Raw genomic sequence first — 14803 nt, 5'->3', positions numbered from 1 at the left:
GCTCTACCCCTCTCCCTTTCACTTTATTTCTTGCTCGTTTGCTGTTTAGGGAGAGTTTGACAGGGGTGTGTGAGTACAATACTGTAGGTGGGGGTCTGGATCTTAAACTAGTGGGTCGGTTGGGGGTGGCCGGGCGAGGTTTGCAATGGTCGCGGGCAACGGGTACTGGCATGTTGCATCTGTCTGCTAATGCCAAGGGGAGGCGCCATTTTGAATAAGATGTCTCCCTCTTTCCATTTTGAAGACTGGGGGAAAGAGGGGGAATTGCACTCACTCTCTCATGCACACACACAATCAAATATACATATAGTGATGGAACCATGTGTTTTTTGGAGTCTCAGAAGTAGGAGATATTTGCCTTGTAAACCTGGAGGAAAATAGATGTTTAGACCTATGGGTTAACATGATTTACATCCTATATACGTTCAATTAACACCACTGTGAAACACAGCCCTGATGTAGCAGCACGGTTCACCAGCTCTCATTAGAAAGTGTGATAAATTGTGGGTGATTTGCTGAGGGATTAGTACCTGTTACCTCTGTCCCTCTGCAACCACTAACACTAACATGCTAGCCACTCCTTATCTGCCACTTCCATTAGCATCTCCTCTTAGCCTCACAGACCCGACGTCTGCAGCTCCTCTACAGATCGATCCGGGGGCAGGCTTGTCAGTAACGCTGGGCCGCTCAGTAACTGTGGGCCCTTCATTGGCTCCTTCATTTCATTGTGGGTAACATGCACTCTTAGGACTTCTGGTAATTAGTGTAAATGCAATTCAGCCCTGCAACACGAGGCAGCGATATCGCTTACTACTGGCTAATCAAAAACAGGCTAATGACTTGGCAATTAAAAGGCTCCTATGTGTGAATTAAATCTGCGGCTAGATGGTACTAGATCAGTAATGCAGTCAATAGTTCTATACAACTTTTCATATAAACAACTTACCAGTTTCATCAAGTTTGAAAATCAAACTTTTTCTCACGTGTACCATGAGGAATAAGTGTGATCAGAAAATGGCTGACTGCCAGACACCTGACAGATTCTGCTATCATTCAAACCCACAACACCATAGAAGTCTCATTAAAATGTATATTGATGGTTGACATCTAGTGGAACCCCTAGGCAGTGCAACATCAATATCTCAAGGGGATTTCATTGGGGACTCATTGGTTGAATACATACAAAGCTCAGATTTCTCACTTCCTGTTTTGATTTCTCCTCAGGATTTTGCTTGCCATATGAGTTCTGTTATACTCACAGACATCATTCAAACAGTTTTAGAAACTTTAGAGTGTTTTCTATCCAATACTAATAATAATATGCATATATTAGCAACTAAGACTGAGGAGCAGGCCATTTACTCTGGGAAACTTATTCATCCAAGCTACTCAATACTGCCCCCCAGCCATAAGTTAAGAGCATAAAAATATATACAAATCTTTTAAAGTATGCAAAAAATATAAAGGTCTAATTTAACAACGTAACAGTTGGAAAAGGAGGAGAAATTGACAAGGAAATGACTATATACAACTTTCATCTTTATTTCTTGAAAATAACACGATATCAAAAGGTAAATTCTGTTATTATTAATACCAGTACAAACATGTATCTGACAATGAATATACAGGACAGAACATGACGACGATGATTTTTGGAAGCTGAGGATTATAGTTTGAAACTGAAACACAAAACCTTTAAACACCACATATTACTGTTTCTGGTTGATATCCAAGAAACGGCAGAAGAGAAGAAGAGAAAAGAAAGTGGAGAAAGAGAGAGTTAGAGTTTTTAAGGAGGACTTTAGTTTCAGGGTGCACAGTCTGATATAAAGAGACTTGATAACAATGAAATGTCTTCTTCTGTGGTGATTGGCACCAGCTAGCACATCAGTAATAGGACAAGGAGTTTTCCAGACTATTTGGCCTGACCAGGAAAAACTCAGGTCCCTGGTTATAGGCTATGGAGGTTTATCCTGGTCAGGTCACATGGTCTGGAAAAACTCAGGGCCTTAATTGTCACGGTTGTCCTTCCAGTTTAAAAGCATGTGCTAGTGGACAGTCTCCAATAAATAAAAGGCAATAGTGTTGTCCATGGCACAGAGACATGGCACATAGCTAGGACCAGGAGTTTTTCCCAAACACTTGACATGGGCAGTAGAAACTGATTTAGTGTTCTCTGCTCAGGACAACGGCCATGTGTGGATGAGTGGGTGGGTGGTACACTTCTTATCTTTCTAATGTGCATAAATACTATTTATTTTAAATCACTCTTTAAACATCTGTATATAAAAAAACACCCCAAAATGACATCTATTATTTGGAATTGAAAAGGCACTGAGGGCATTTTGAAATCCATTTTCTGACAGTAATACCTGTACGACGACGCAGCCATGTAAAAATAACAATTACCACAATAGTATGAGGGATATGTATCGCTGTACTGTCACCAGCCCAAGGCTTAAAGCACTGGCTCCTCAATGACAACAGGAGAGTGTTCCCCTCATTCTGCATCATACAAGTGTAGGACCAGGAGTTTCCTGACCATGTGACTTTACCAGGAAAAACTCATGGTCCTAGTTACAGTCTATAACGACGATTCAGAGAAGACCCTAGTTACAGCCTATAACAACGACTCAAAGACCCTAGTTACAGCCTATAACAACGACTCAAAGACCCTAGTTACAGCCTATAACAACGACTCAAAGACCCTAGTTACAGCCTATAACAAAGACTCAAAGACCCTAGTTACAACCTATAACAACGACTCAAAGACCCTAGTTACAGCCTATAACAACGACTCAAAGACCCTAGTTACAGCCTATAACAACGACTCAAAGACCCTAGTTACAGCCTATAACAACAACTCAAAGACCCTAGTTACAGCCTATAACAACGACTCAAAGACCCTAGTTACAGCCTATAACAAAGACTCAAAGACCCTAGTTACAGCCTATAACAAAGACTCAAAGACCCTAGTTACAGCCTATAACGACTCAAAGACCCTAGTTACAGCCTATAACAACGACTCAAAGACCCTAGTTACAGCCTATAACAACGACTCAAAGACCCTAGTTACAGCCTATAAGAACAACTCAAAGACCCTAGTTACAGCCTATAACAACGACTCAAAGACCCTAGTTACAGCCTATAACAACGACTCAAAGACCCTAGTTACAGTCTATAACAATGACTCAGAGAAGACCCTAGTTAGTCTATAACAACGACTCAAAGACCCTAGTTACAGTCTATAACGACGACTCAGAGAAGACCCTAGTTACAGTCTATAACTATGGCTGAGAACGTCCTAGTTACAGGCTGTTACAAGGGCCCAAGGTTTATTCTGGTCAGTTCAAGTTATGGGGAAAAACTCCTGGCCCTACAGATGTGTCGACGATGTCCACTAGACTCAAAACCTCCAGTCCACCCCCGACATTATGTAACCCTGACATTATGCAATCCTGACCAATCCAACAGCATTATCAACTTCCATCACAATGAAACACTCCCCATTCACCATCTTCAACTGACCCCTCTCGGACATCATCAAACAGAACTCTGACAAATGAATCAACTGCCATAGAATGAATAGATTTTATTTCTGTGTGTCATACTTCTAAATACTTAGCTGAATATCTGTCCTGTGCCTCTGCTGCTGTCGCGATGGATCCAGTACCACAGCTCTGGGGCCGAGTGTATAAAGCGCCTCAGAGTAGGAGTGCTGATCTAGGCTCAGGTCTCTCTGTCCATGTAATCTTTTACCTAAAAGGTAAAACTGATCCCAAATCAGCACTCCTACTGGGAATTAGAGTCCCTGAAGGCTAAACTACTCCCTCTCAAAGGGAACAGAAATAAACATTGTAGAACCTTCAGATAGCAGGTCAAATGAACAATGAATGAAGGATGTATTACAGGGGCTATATTAAAACGGATGAGAAATCAATATTTTACCCAAACAAAGGGCACTTCTGTCACTGCTTGTATGTAATGGGACTGAAAACACAGCGTTATTTTGTTAACCAACCCGACAGATGAGGGAACTAAAGAACGACAGAATAACTGAAAACACACAGATTAAGGTTGCAGTACATTAATAGTGTTTACTTAGCCTGGTTAAACCTGAATGAATGCAAGTGATAGCTAGCATTTACCCCCCCCCCCCCCCCCCTTCATGTAGACGTTAGTCAGAGAGACCGGGTGATCATCGAGGGGAAATGCATTGGCATCAACAGTCCATTCTATGCGTCTGTATTTGGCCATTTGGGGGCGCTAAGACTACACTCAACAGTCCCCCCAGTGTGGGGTTTCTCCCTTCTGTGGAAGGGTTTGGCATTGAGAGTGAGTGGAGGGGAGAGAGGGATGGAAGGATAACGGGATGGAAGGATCGAAGCTCCTTCGGAGGGAAGTGAGGGCTCATGGGACACAGTGGGCAGGGCTCTACATCTCATGGGAGGTCATGTGGTGTTGGGGGAGGCCGTTGGCATGGGCGACGGCGGTGTTGTTTTCGTTGAGGCGGCGGACGCGGTACACCTCATAGTGGATGCTGCTGGTGATGTCCTTGATGTTCTCCATGTGGGTCCTGACAGGGGAGAGATGGGGCTAGTTAGACATCAGCTGAGGTCAACAGAGAGATAGTTAGACATCAGCTGAGGTCAACAGAGAGATAGTTAGACATCAGCTGAGGTCAACAGAGAGATAGTTAGACATCAGCTGAGGTCAACAGAGAGATAGTTAGACATCAGCTGAGGTCAATATAAGGGGTTGTAATGATAAATGACACAGACTGATTTACAGACAAACATACACACACAGACTGACAAAGACACTTTGTTCAGAAACACATTATTATACTCATACCTCACACACATTCACATACAACACACACGTAGATATTTACCTAATCAGTAGATCCCGCAAATAGGCAAACTCACAATGAGCAATGTTCTCAACTGCAGAAAGGAGAGAGAAGACACATGGTAAGCACCTCACGAGGTCAAATCAGACACCAACACACACTGATGCAGTTCTCCACTACCCCACTACATAGAACTAGTGAGAACAGTGGAGAGAGAGAGAGAATTAGTGAAAACAGTGTAGAGAGAGAGAGAGAGAGAGAGAGAGAGAGAGAGAGAGAACGAGTGAGAACAGTGGAGAGAGAGAGAGAACTAGTGAGAACAGTGGAGAGAGAGAGAGAGGGAACTAGTGAAAACAGTGGAGAGAGAGAGAGAGAACTAGTGAGAACAGTGGAGAGAGAGAGAACTAGTGAGAACAGTGGAGAGAGAGAGAACTAGTGAGAACAGTGGAGAGAGAGAGAGAGAGGGAACTAGTGAAAACAGTGGAGAGAGAGAGAGAGAACTAGTGAAAACAGTGGAGAGAGAGAGAGAGAGAGAACTAGTTAAAACAGTGGAGAGAGAGAGAGAGAACTAGTGAAAACAGTGGAGAAGAGAGAGAGAGAGAGAGAGAGAGAACTAGTGAGAACAGTGGAGAGAGAGAGGGAACTAGTGAAAACAGTGGAGAGAGAGAGAGAGAGAACTAGTGAGAACAGTGGAGAGAGAGGGAACTAGTGAGAACAGTGGAGAGAGAGAGAGAGAGAGAACTAGTGAGAACAGTGGAGAGAGAGAGAGAGGGAACTAGTGAAAACAGTGGGGAGAGAGAGAGAGAGAGAGATAACTAGTGAAAACAGTGGAGAGAGAGAGAGAACTAGTGAAAACAGTGGAGAGAGAGAGAGAGAGAGAGAGAGAGAGAGAGAGAGAACTAGTGAGAACAGTGGAGAGAGAGAGAGAACTAGTGAAACAGTGGAGAGAGAGAGAGAGAGAGAGAGAACTAGTGAAAACAGTGGAGAGAGAGAGAGAGAACTAGTGAAAACAGTGGAGAGAGAGAGAGAGAGAGAGAGAGAGATAGAACTAGTGAGAACAGTGGAGAGAGAGAGAGAGAACTAGTGAAAACAGTGGAGAGAGAGAGAGAGAGAGAGAGAGAGAACTAGTGAGAACAGTGGAGAGAGAGAGAGAGAGAGAGAACTAGTGAAACAGTGGAGAGAGAGAGAGAGAGAGAGAACTAGTGAAAACAGTGGAGAGAGAGAGAGAGAACTAGTGAAAACAGTGGAGAGAGAGAGAGAGAGAGAACTAGTGAAAACAGTGGAGAGAGAGAGAGAGAGAGAGGGAGAGAGAGAAAGAGAGAGAGAACTAGTGAGAACAGTGGAGAGAGAGAGAGATAACTAGTGAAAACAGTGGAGAGAGAGAGAGAACTAGTGAAAACAGTGGAGAGAGAGAGAGAGAGAGAGAGAGAGAGAGAGAGAGAGAGAGAAAGAGAGAGAGAGAGAGAGCTAGTGAGAACAGTGGAGAGAGAGAGAGAACTAGTGAAAACAGTAGAGAGAGAGAGAGAGAGAGAGAACTAGTGAGAACAGTGGAGAGAGAGAGAGAGAGAGAACTAGTGAAAACAGTGGAGAGAGAGAGAGAGAACTAGTGAAAACAGTAGAGAGAGAGAGAGAGAGAGAACTAGTGAGAACAGTGGAGAGAGAGAGATAACTAGTGAAAACAGTGGAGAGAGAGAGAGAGAGAGAACTAGTGAGAACAGTGGAGAGAGAGAGAGAGAGAGAGAGAGAGAGAGAGAACTAGTGAAAACAGTGGAGAGAGAGAGAGAGAGAGAGAACTAGTTAATACTGACGGCTGAACAAATCCTGTCTGTCTGACAAGACAGTCAGACGCCGCCGGCCACTGGATGATGCGTGTCTGGATTCTAGATAATATCACAGGTCTATGGGCCAACATCAGAACCTGCCGCTGCAGACACTCTAGGCTTCCTTTGCAGGAAATGAAGGTTTCCTTTAGGAAGGTTTTAATAGAAGTGGAGAAGTAGTCACCTGTCTCAGTCTGATGGTGATGTAATTAAATACATGGTTGAAATTAGATCATTTGAAGGGTGTGATGACATTTTGAAATGGTTTGCATATAGTACTGGTAGTGATGCTGGAAATCACATCTACTACTGAGAGAGACAAGTGAACATCTATGGTTCTAGAAGTATCTGTCCAATAAAAGCCCCCAGACAACACCCCCACTGAGTTTTAGGATTAGGGGTGTATCTAGTTGTTGACCCCTGGTTCAGACCGATGCTAACCAGGTAACCAGGGGTGTGTGAGTGGAGCACAGTGGAACCCCTCAGACAACACGCTACCAATCCAATGAGTGGCACTTTCAGTGGGGACAGATAGATCTGTCCTGTAGCCTCCCCTCCACCCCTCTGTCACTATGAGACCAGAGGCCTGTACACACTGCAGACACATTGTAGAGCGGTAGTCTCAGCCAGCTGTATGACACAGTCTGTGTCTCTCTGTCTGTCTGGGTTGGGGACAAGTGAAATCATCCGAGGACTAGTCCTCCCCCTCTACTCCTCACCAAAGCTTCCTTTGTAAATCGGGAGGTGTGGGAACAAAAAGTGAGAGTGAGAAGGGGCTGACCTGGCGAGCTCTGAGGTATCAGAACACACTATATAAATTTGTGTAACCTTTATCATAAAGCATTGAATGCATATCATCGTATTGCATCTGCGTAGTGGCATAGAGCAGTATAGTAGATGCACTTGTTGAGTAGCCAAGGGTCCGGGAAAAATATGGCCTTTTAGAAACATATTTCACGCAATTCCATATCAATTTACATAGCTGAATCTTTTAACACAGCACAAATGATAGAAATGACAGGCTGTACTTTGACAGTGACTAACTGAGAATCTGATAGCAATACAAATCAATAGCTCAGGCCTAGGTCTGTGGAGACACATATTGTCCAATATGAGGAGGAAATTATAGCCCTAAAAAGTCTTTCCAGTTTCAGCGACTCACCCAATGATGCACAGATCACTCTCTGGTGATGCCCGATGCTCTGGTGCCAAAAGACACGCCTCTCTCTCTTATTTTACTTGGACAGATTAGAGTCTGCTCTTTTTAGCAGGAGCCATTTGCATTCCAACCTGTGTTTTTGCAGAAGGCTTGTTTTGTCTGCATGCTGTTTATTCACTTAGATTGGCAGCGTCTTCCCAACTGTACGTTATGCTTTGTTATTGGTCTACGCACAATCCACAGCTAGGCAATAAAAATAAAAATAAAAGCTTTTCATCCTCTGTGGCTAAAGTACAGACCTTCTAATGGTGTAGTAGGCAGCAGAATTAACGAAGAGGGAACTCAAATTAACTTTGATCGGTTTTATTCACATTTTTAAATTGCAAAATATAAATAAAAAAATCATGCCACAAGAAGTACAGTCCAAAACGAGAGGTGCCACACTGCCCCTCCCCCCTCATCTCCTCTGTCTTGTTTAGTCTTAACTGGCTGGTGTACATTAATCAAGAAAGGAAAACTAAAAGAGCTCTTCATAACGTTAGCCTTCATACTGTTAAGGAGAGAGACCACTGCTCAAAGATAAAAGACAAAAAGTACTAAAGCAAAAATGAGAAGAGAAGCAGGAGGCCATCTACCTTCTATGGTTCCCCACTTTGTCTTCCTTCCCAGAAGCCTCCTGCCGTTGACCTGGTACTCCTGGTCGCTGCCCACCACAGCAAACGGGATCATCTCCTACAGGACAGAAAGAACAGGGACAGACAGGAGGAACAAACAGACATACCATGAAGAGTCAAATAAACAGACATTTGATATACAGTGCCTTGCGAAAGTATTCGGCCCCCTTGAACTTTGCGACCTTTTGCCACATTTCAGGCTTCAAACATAAAGATATAAAATGTATTTTTTTGTGAAGAATCAACAACATGTGGGACACAATCATGAAGTGGAACGACATTTATTGGATATTGCAAACTTTTTTAACAAATCAAAAACTGAAAAATTGGGCGTGCAAAATTATTCAGCCCCTTTACTTTCAGTGCAGCAAACTCTCTCCAGAAGTTCAGTGAGGATCTCTGAATGATCCAATGTTGACCTAAATGACTAATGATGATAAATACAATCCACCTGTGTGTAATCAAGTCTCCGTATAAATGCACCTGCACTGTGATAGTCTCAGAGGTCCGTTAAAAGCGCAGAGAGCATCATGAAGAACAAGGAACACACCAGGCAGGTCCGAGATACTGTTGTGAAGAAGTTTAAAGCCGGATTTGGATACAAAAAGATTGCCCAAGCTTTAAACATCCCAAGGAGCACTGTGCAAGCGATAATATTGAAATGGAAGGAGTATCAGACCACTGCAAATCTACCAAGACCTGGCCGTCCCTCTAAACTTTCAGCTCATACAAGGAGAAGACTGATCAGAGATGCAGCCAAGAGGCCCATGATCACTCTGGATGAACTGCAGAGATCTACAGCTGAGGTGGGAGACTCTGTCCATAGGACAACAATCAGTCGTATATTGCACAAATCTGGCCTTTATGGAAGAGTGGCAAGAAGAGAGCCATTTCTTAAAGATATCCATAAAAAGTGTTGTTTAAAGTTTGCCACAAGCCACCTGGGAGACACACCAAACGTGTGGAAGAAGGTGCTCTGGTCAGATGAAACCAAAATGTAACTTTTTGGCAACAATGCAAAACGTTATGTTTGGCGTAAAAGCAACACAGCTCATCACTCTGAACACACCATCCCCACTGTCAAACATGGTGGTGGCAGCATCATGGTTTGGGCCTGCTTTTCTTCAGCAGGGACAGGGAAGATGGTTAAAATTGATGGGAAGATGGATGGAGCCAAATACAGGACCATTCTGGAAGAAAACCTGATGGAGTCTGCAAAAGAGACTGAGACTGGGACGGAGATTTGTCTTCCAACAAGACAATGATCCAAAACATAAAGCAAAATCTACAATGGAATGGTTCAAAAATAAACATATCCAGGTGTTAGAATGGCCAAGTCAAAGTCCAGACCTGAATCCAATCGAGAATCTGTGGAAAGAACTGAAAACTGCTGTTCACAAATGCTCTCCATCCAACCTCACTGAGCTCGAGCTGTTTTGCAAGGAGGAATGGGAAAAAATGTCAGTCTCTCGATGTGCAAAACTGATAGAGACATACCCCAAGCGACTTACAGCTGTAATCGCAGCAAAAGGTGGCGCTACAAAGTATTAACTTAAGGGGGCTGAATAATTTTGCACGCTCAATTTTTCAGTTTTTGATTTGTTAAAAAAGTTTGAAATATCCAATAAATGTCGTTCCACTTCATGATTGTGTCCCACTTGTTGTTGATTCTTCACAAAAAAATACAGTTTTATATCTTTATGTTTGAAGCCTGAAATGTGGCAAAAGGTCGCAAAGTTCAAGGGGGCCGAATACTTCCGCAAGGCACTGTATATTGCAGCAGAGGGACCTAAGTGTAATTTAACCAGGTTATCAACATGGATCAACAGGGACCTAAGTGTAATTTAACCAGGTTATCAACATGGATCAACAGGGACCAAAGTGTAATTTAACCAGGTTATCAACATGGATCAACAGGGACCTAAGTGTAATTTAACCAGGTTATCAACATGGATCAAAAGGGACCTAAGTGTAATTTAACCAGGTTATCAACATGGATCAACAGGGACCTAAGTGTATTTAACCAGGTTATCAACATGGATCAACAGGGACCTAAGTGTAATTTAACCAGGTTATCAACATGGATCAACAGGGACCTAAGTGTAATTTAACCAGGTTATCAACATGGACCTAACTGTAATTAAATCAGGTTATCAACATGGATCAACAGGGACCTAAGTGTTATTTAACCAGGTTATCAACATGGATCAACAGGGACCTAAGTGTTATTTAACCAGGTTATCAACATGGATCAACAGGGACCTAAGTGTAATTTAACTAGGTTATCAACATGGACCTAACTGTAATTAAACCAGGTTATCAACATGGATCAACAGGGACCTAAGTGTATTTAACCAGGTTATCAACATGGATCAACAGGGACCTAAGTGTATTTAACCAGGTTATCAACATGGATCAACAGGGAGCTAAGTGTAATTTAACCAGGTTATCAACATGGATCAACAGGGACCTAAGTGTATTTAACCAGGTTATCAACATGGATCAACAGGGACCTAAGTGTATTTAACCAGATTATCAACATGGATCAACAGGGACCTACAGGGACCTAAGTGTAATTAACCAGGTTATCAACATGGATCAACAGGGACCTACAGGGACCTAAGTGTATTTAACCAGGTTATCAACATGGATCAACAGGGACCTAAGTGTAATTTAACCAGGTTATCAACATGGATCAACAGGGACCTAAGTGTAATTTAACCAGGTTATCAACATGGATCAACAGGGACCTAAGTGTAATTTAACCAGGTTATCAACATGGATCAACAGGGACCTAAGTGTAATTTAACCAGGTTATCAACATGGATCAACAGGGACCTAAGTGTAATTTAACTAGGTTATCAACATGGATCAACAGGGACCTAAGTGTAATTTAACCAGGTTATCAACATGGATCAACAGGGACCTAAGTGTAATTTAACCAGGTTATCAACATGGATCAACAGGGACCTAAGTGTAATTTAACCAGGTTATCAACATGGATCAACAGGGACCTAAGTGTAATTTAACCAGGTTATCAACATGGATCAACAGGGACCTAAGTGTAATTTAACCAGGTTATCAACATGGATCAACAGGGACCTAAGTGTAATTTAACCAGGTTATCAACATGGACCTAACTGTAATTAAATCAGGTTATCAACATGGATCAACAGGGACCTAAGTGTAATTTAACCAGGTTATCAACATGGATCAACAGGGACCTAAGTGTATTTAACCAGGTTATCAACATGGATCAAAAGGGACCTATGTGTAATTTAACCAGGTTATCAACATGGATCAACAGGGACCTAAGTGTAATTTAACCAGGTTATCAACATGGATCAACAGGGACCTAAGTGTAATTTAACCAGGTTATCAACATGGATCAACAGGGACCTAAGTGTAATTTAACCAGGTTATCAACATGGATCAACAGGGATGTAGCACAGGTGAGTGGAGCTATAAGCGTTAATGTGAGGGTTTAAGGGTAGGGACAAGTGGGTAAAGCTGTGGACAGATGTGTCAACTCAAATCACCCTGATCTTGTCATTAATCATCCGGTCCTCTGCGTCCTCGTCAAACTCCTTCTGGGGGTACACGTCGATCCCATTGGCCCGTAGCTCTTCCCTGATCTGGGGACACAAAAACAGTTCTGGGTGAGAGGTGAGTGTGAGACTGGCCTGGTAACACAGCCTCCCCATACAGATGGCTTCCTTCTGGAGCTGAAGGAGCAGGGTTAGGGGAGTGACCTCCATGAAGAGGGGAGAGGTTAGGGTAGCTCTGTGACTAGGGTGGAGACTGAATAATTCACTGAAGTGTGTTTCTCATCCTCCACCGTGGAAAAGCCCCAGTCCATGGGATGCTGCTTGCTGCTCCCTGAGCTGGTTAACTGACTCTCATTTAGTCACTTCTACAGTGATAGTTTTGTCGTCAGCGGCCTTACAATAAAACACCTAGCCTGCTGGTCCCTGCTGTAAAAAAAAGGTTGAGAAACACGACAAATGCATTATACACTCTTGCAGAGACTTGAATACATTAATTAAAAAGGTTATGGGAACACACAAGCAAAGGCCTAACAACCGCAATTAGCCAGGCATGTCTGACAAATCCTTTGGATACATCACAGTATTTTGTGAGAAATCGAGACCATCTGCACACTGCGTTACCCACAGATTTAGGTGGTGTTAACGTAAATCCCTTCACTAATCTCCCCCAAAATGTTCTGTTGAAACCAACGGCCCATCACTGCCCGTGTACACGTTTACAAACAGACAAGCACACACACACAAACACACCACCCCCTCACACACGTTAAACTTTTTCTAACCGTTCGTACAGAGCTTCCCTAATGAGAGGGACACTGGTGGGGATCTGTGAGCATGGCTGCTATAATTACTTTGAAATAAATGCCTGCCTTTTTACTACTAATACTACTACAACCTGCCATTCCTCTACTTCTAATACTACTGCTGTATCTACTACTAATACTACTACAACAACCTGCCATTCCCCTACTTCTAATACTACTGCTGCATCTTCTACTAATACTACAACCTGCCATTCCCCTACTTATAATACTACATCTACTACTAATACTACAACAACCTGCCATTCCCCTACTCTAATACTACTGCTGCATCTACTACTAATACTACAACAACCTGCCATTCCCCTACTTCTAATACTACTGCTGCATCTACTACTACTACAACAACCTGCCATTCCCCTACTTCTAATACTACTGCTGCATCTACTACTAATACTACAACCTGCCATTCCCCTACTTCTAATACTACTGCTGCATCTACTACTAATACTACAACAACCTGCCATTCCCCTACTTCTAATACTACTACTGCATCTACTACTAATACTACTACAACAACCTGCCATTCCTCTACTTCTAATACTACATCTACTACTAATACTACTACAACAACCTGCCATTCCTCTACTTCTAATACTACTGCTGCATCTACTACAACAACCTGCCATTCCCCTACTTCTAATACTACATCTACTACTAATACTACTACAACAACCTGCCATTCCCCTACTTCTAATACTACTGCTGCATCTACTACTAATACTACAACCTGCCATTCCCCTACTTCTAATACTACTGCTGCATCTACTACTAATACTACAACAACCTGCCATTCCCCTACTTCTAATACTACTACTGCATCTACTACTAATACTACTACAACAACCTGCCATTCCTCTACTTCTAATACTACATCTACTACTAATACTACTACAACAACCTGCCATTCCTCTACTTCTAATACTACTGCTGCATCTACTACAACAACCTGCCATTCCCCTACTTCTAATACTACATCTACTACTAATACTACTACAACAACCTGCCATTCCCCTACTTCTAATACTACTGCTGCATCTACTACAACAACCTGCCATTCCCCTACTTCTAATACTACATCTACTACTAATACTACAACAACCTGCCATTCCCCTACTTCTAATACTACTGCTGCATCTACTACTAATACTACTACAACCTGCCATTCCCCTACTTCTAATACTACTGCTGCATCTACTACTAATACTACTACAACAACCTGCCATTCCCCTACTTCTAATACTACTGCTGCATCTTCTACTAATACTACTACAACAACCTGCCATTCCTCTACTTCTAATACTACTGCTGCATCTTCTACTAATACTACTACAACAACCTGCCATTCCTCTACTTCTAATACTACTGCTGCATCTACTACTAATACTACTACAACAACCTGCCATTCCCCTACTTCTAATACTACTGCTGCATCTTCTACTAATACTACAACCTGCCATTCCTCTACTTCTAATACTACTGCTGTATCTACTACTAATACTACTACAACAACCTGCCATTCCTCTACTTCTAATACTACTGCTGCATCTACTACTAATACTACTACAACAACCTGCCATTCCTCTACTTCTAATACTACTGCTGCATCTACTACAACAACCTGCCATTCCCCTACTTCTAATACTACATCTACTACTAATACTACAACAACCTGCCATTCCCCTACTTCTAATACTACTGCTGCATCTTCTACTAATACTACTACAACAACCTGCCATTCCCCTACTTCTAATACTACTGCTGCATCTACTACTAATACTACAACAACCTGCCATTCCCCTACTTCTAATACTACTGCTGCATCTACTACTAATACTACTACAACAACCTGCCATTCCCCTACTTCTAATACTACTGCTGCATCTACTACTAATACTACAACAACCTGCCATTCCCCTACTTCTAATA

At 42.5% G+C, this 14803-nt stretch overlaps 1 protein-coding gene across 7 annotated transcripts in view; it reads right to left on the bottom strand.

The window, feature by feature from the left end:
• Positions 1 to 1518: 1518 nt before the first annotated feature.
• Positions 1519 to 14803, bottom strand: part of LOC139421567 (septin-9-like) — a 168084-nt gene continuing 154799 nt past the window's right edge. For 6 of the 7 annotated variants that reach the window (XM_071172589.1, XM_071172591.1, XM_071172590.1 and 3 more), the window contains 4 exons: positions 12045 to 12140; positions 8467 to 8563; positions 4895 to 4946; positions 1519 to 4576 (listed from right to left, as the gene is read on the bottom strand). In XM_071172589.1, the coding sequence (XP_071028690.1) occupies positions 4435 to 4576; positions 4895 to 4946; positions 8467 to 8563; positions 12045 to 12140 (387 nt within the window). In that variant the 3' untranslated portion in view covers positions 1519 to 4434. The remainder of the gene's footprint in view (positions 4577 to 4894; positions 4947 to 8466; positions 8564 to 12044; positions 12141 to 14803) is intronic. The other variant, XR_011635643.1, reaches the window with a different exon arrangement.

Source organism: Oncorhynchus clarkii, chromosome 12 (assembly GCF_045791955.1).
Source record: "Oncorhynchus clarkii lewisi isolate Uvic-CL-2024 chromosome 12, UVic_Ocla_1.0, whole genome shotgun sequence".
Classification (NCBI taxonomy): domain Eukaryota; kingdom Metazoa; phylum Chordata; class Actinopteri; order Salmoniformes; family Salmonidae; genus Oncorhynchus; species Oncorhynchus clarkii.
The sequence above is the reverse complement of the archived record's forward strand: the minus strand, read 5'-3'. Positions and strand labels throughout refer to the sequence as shown.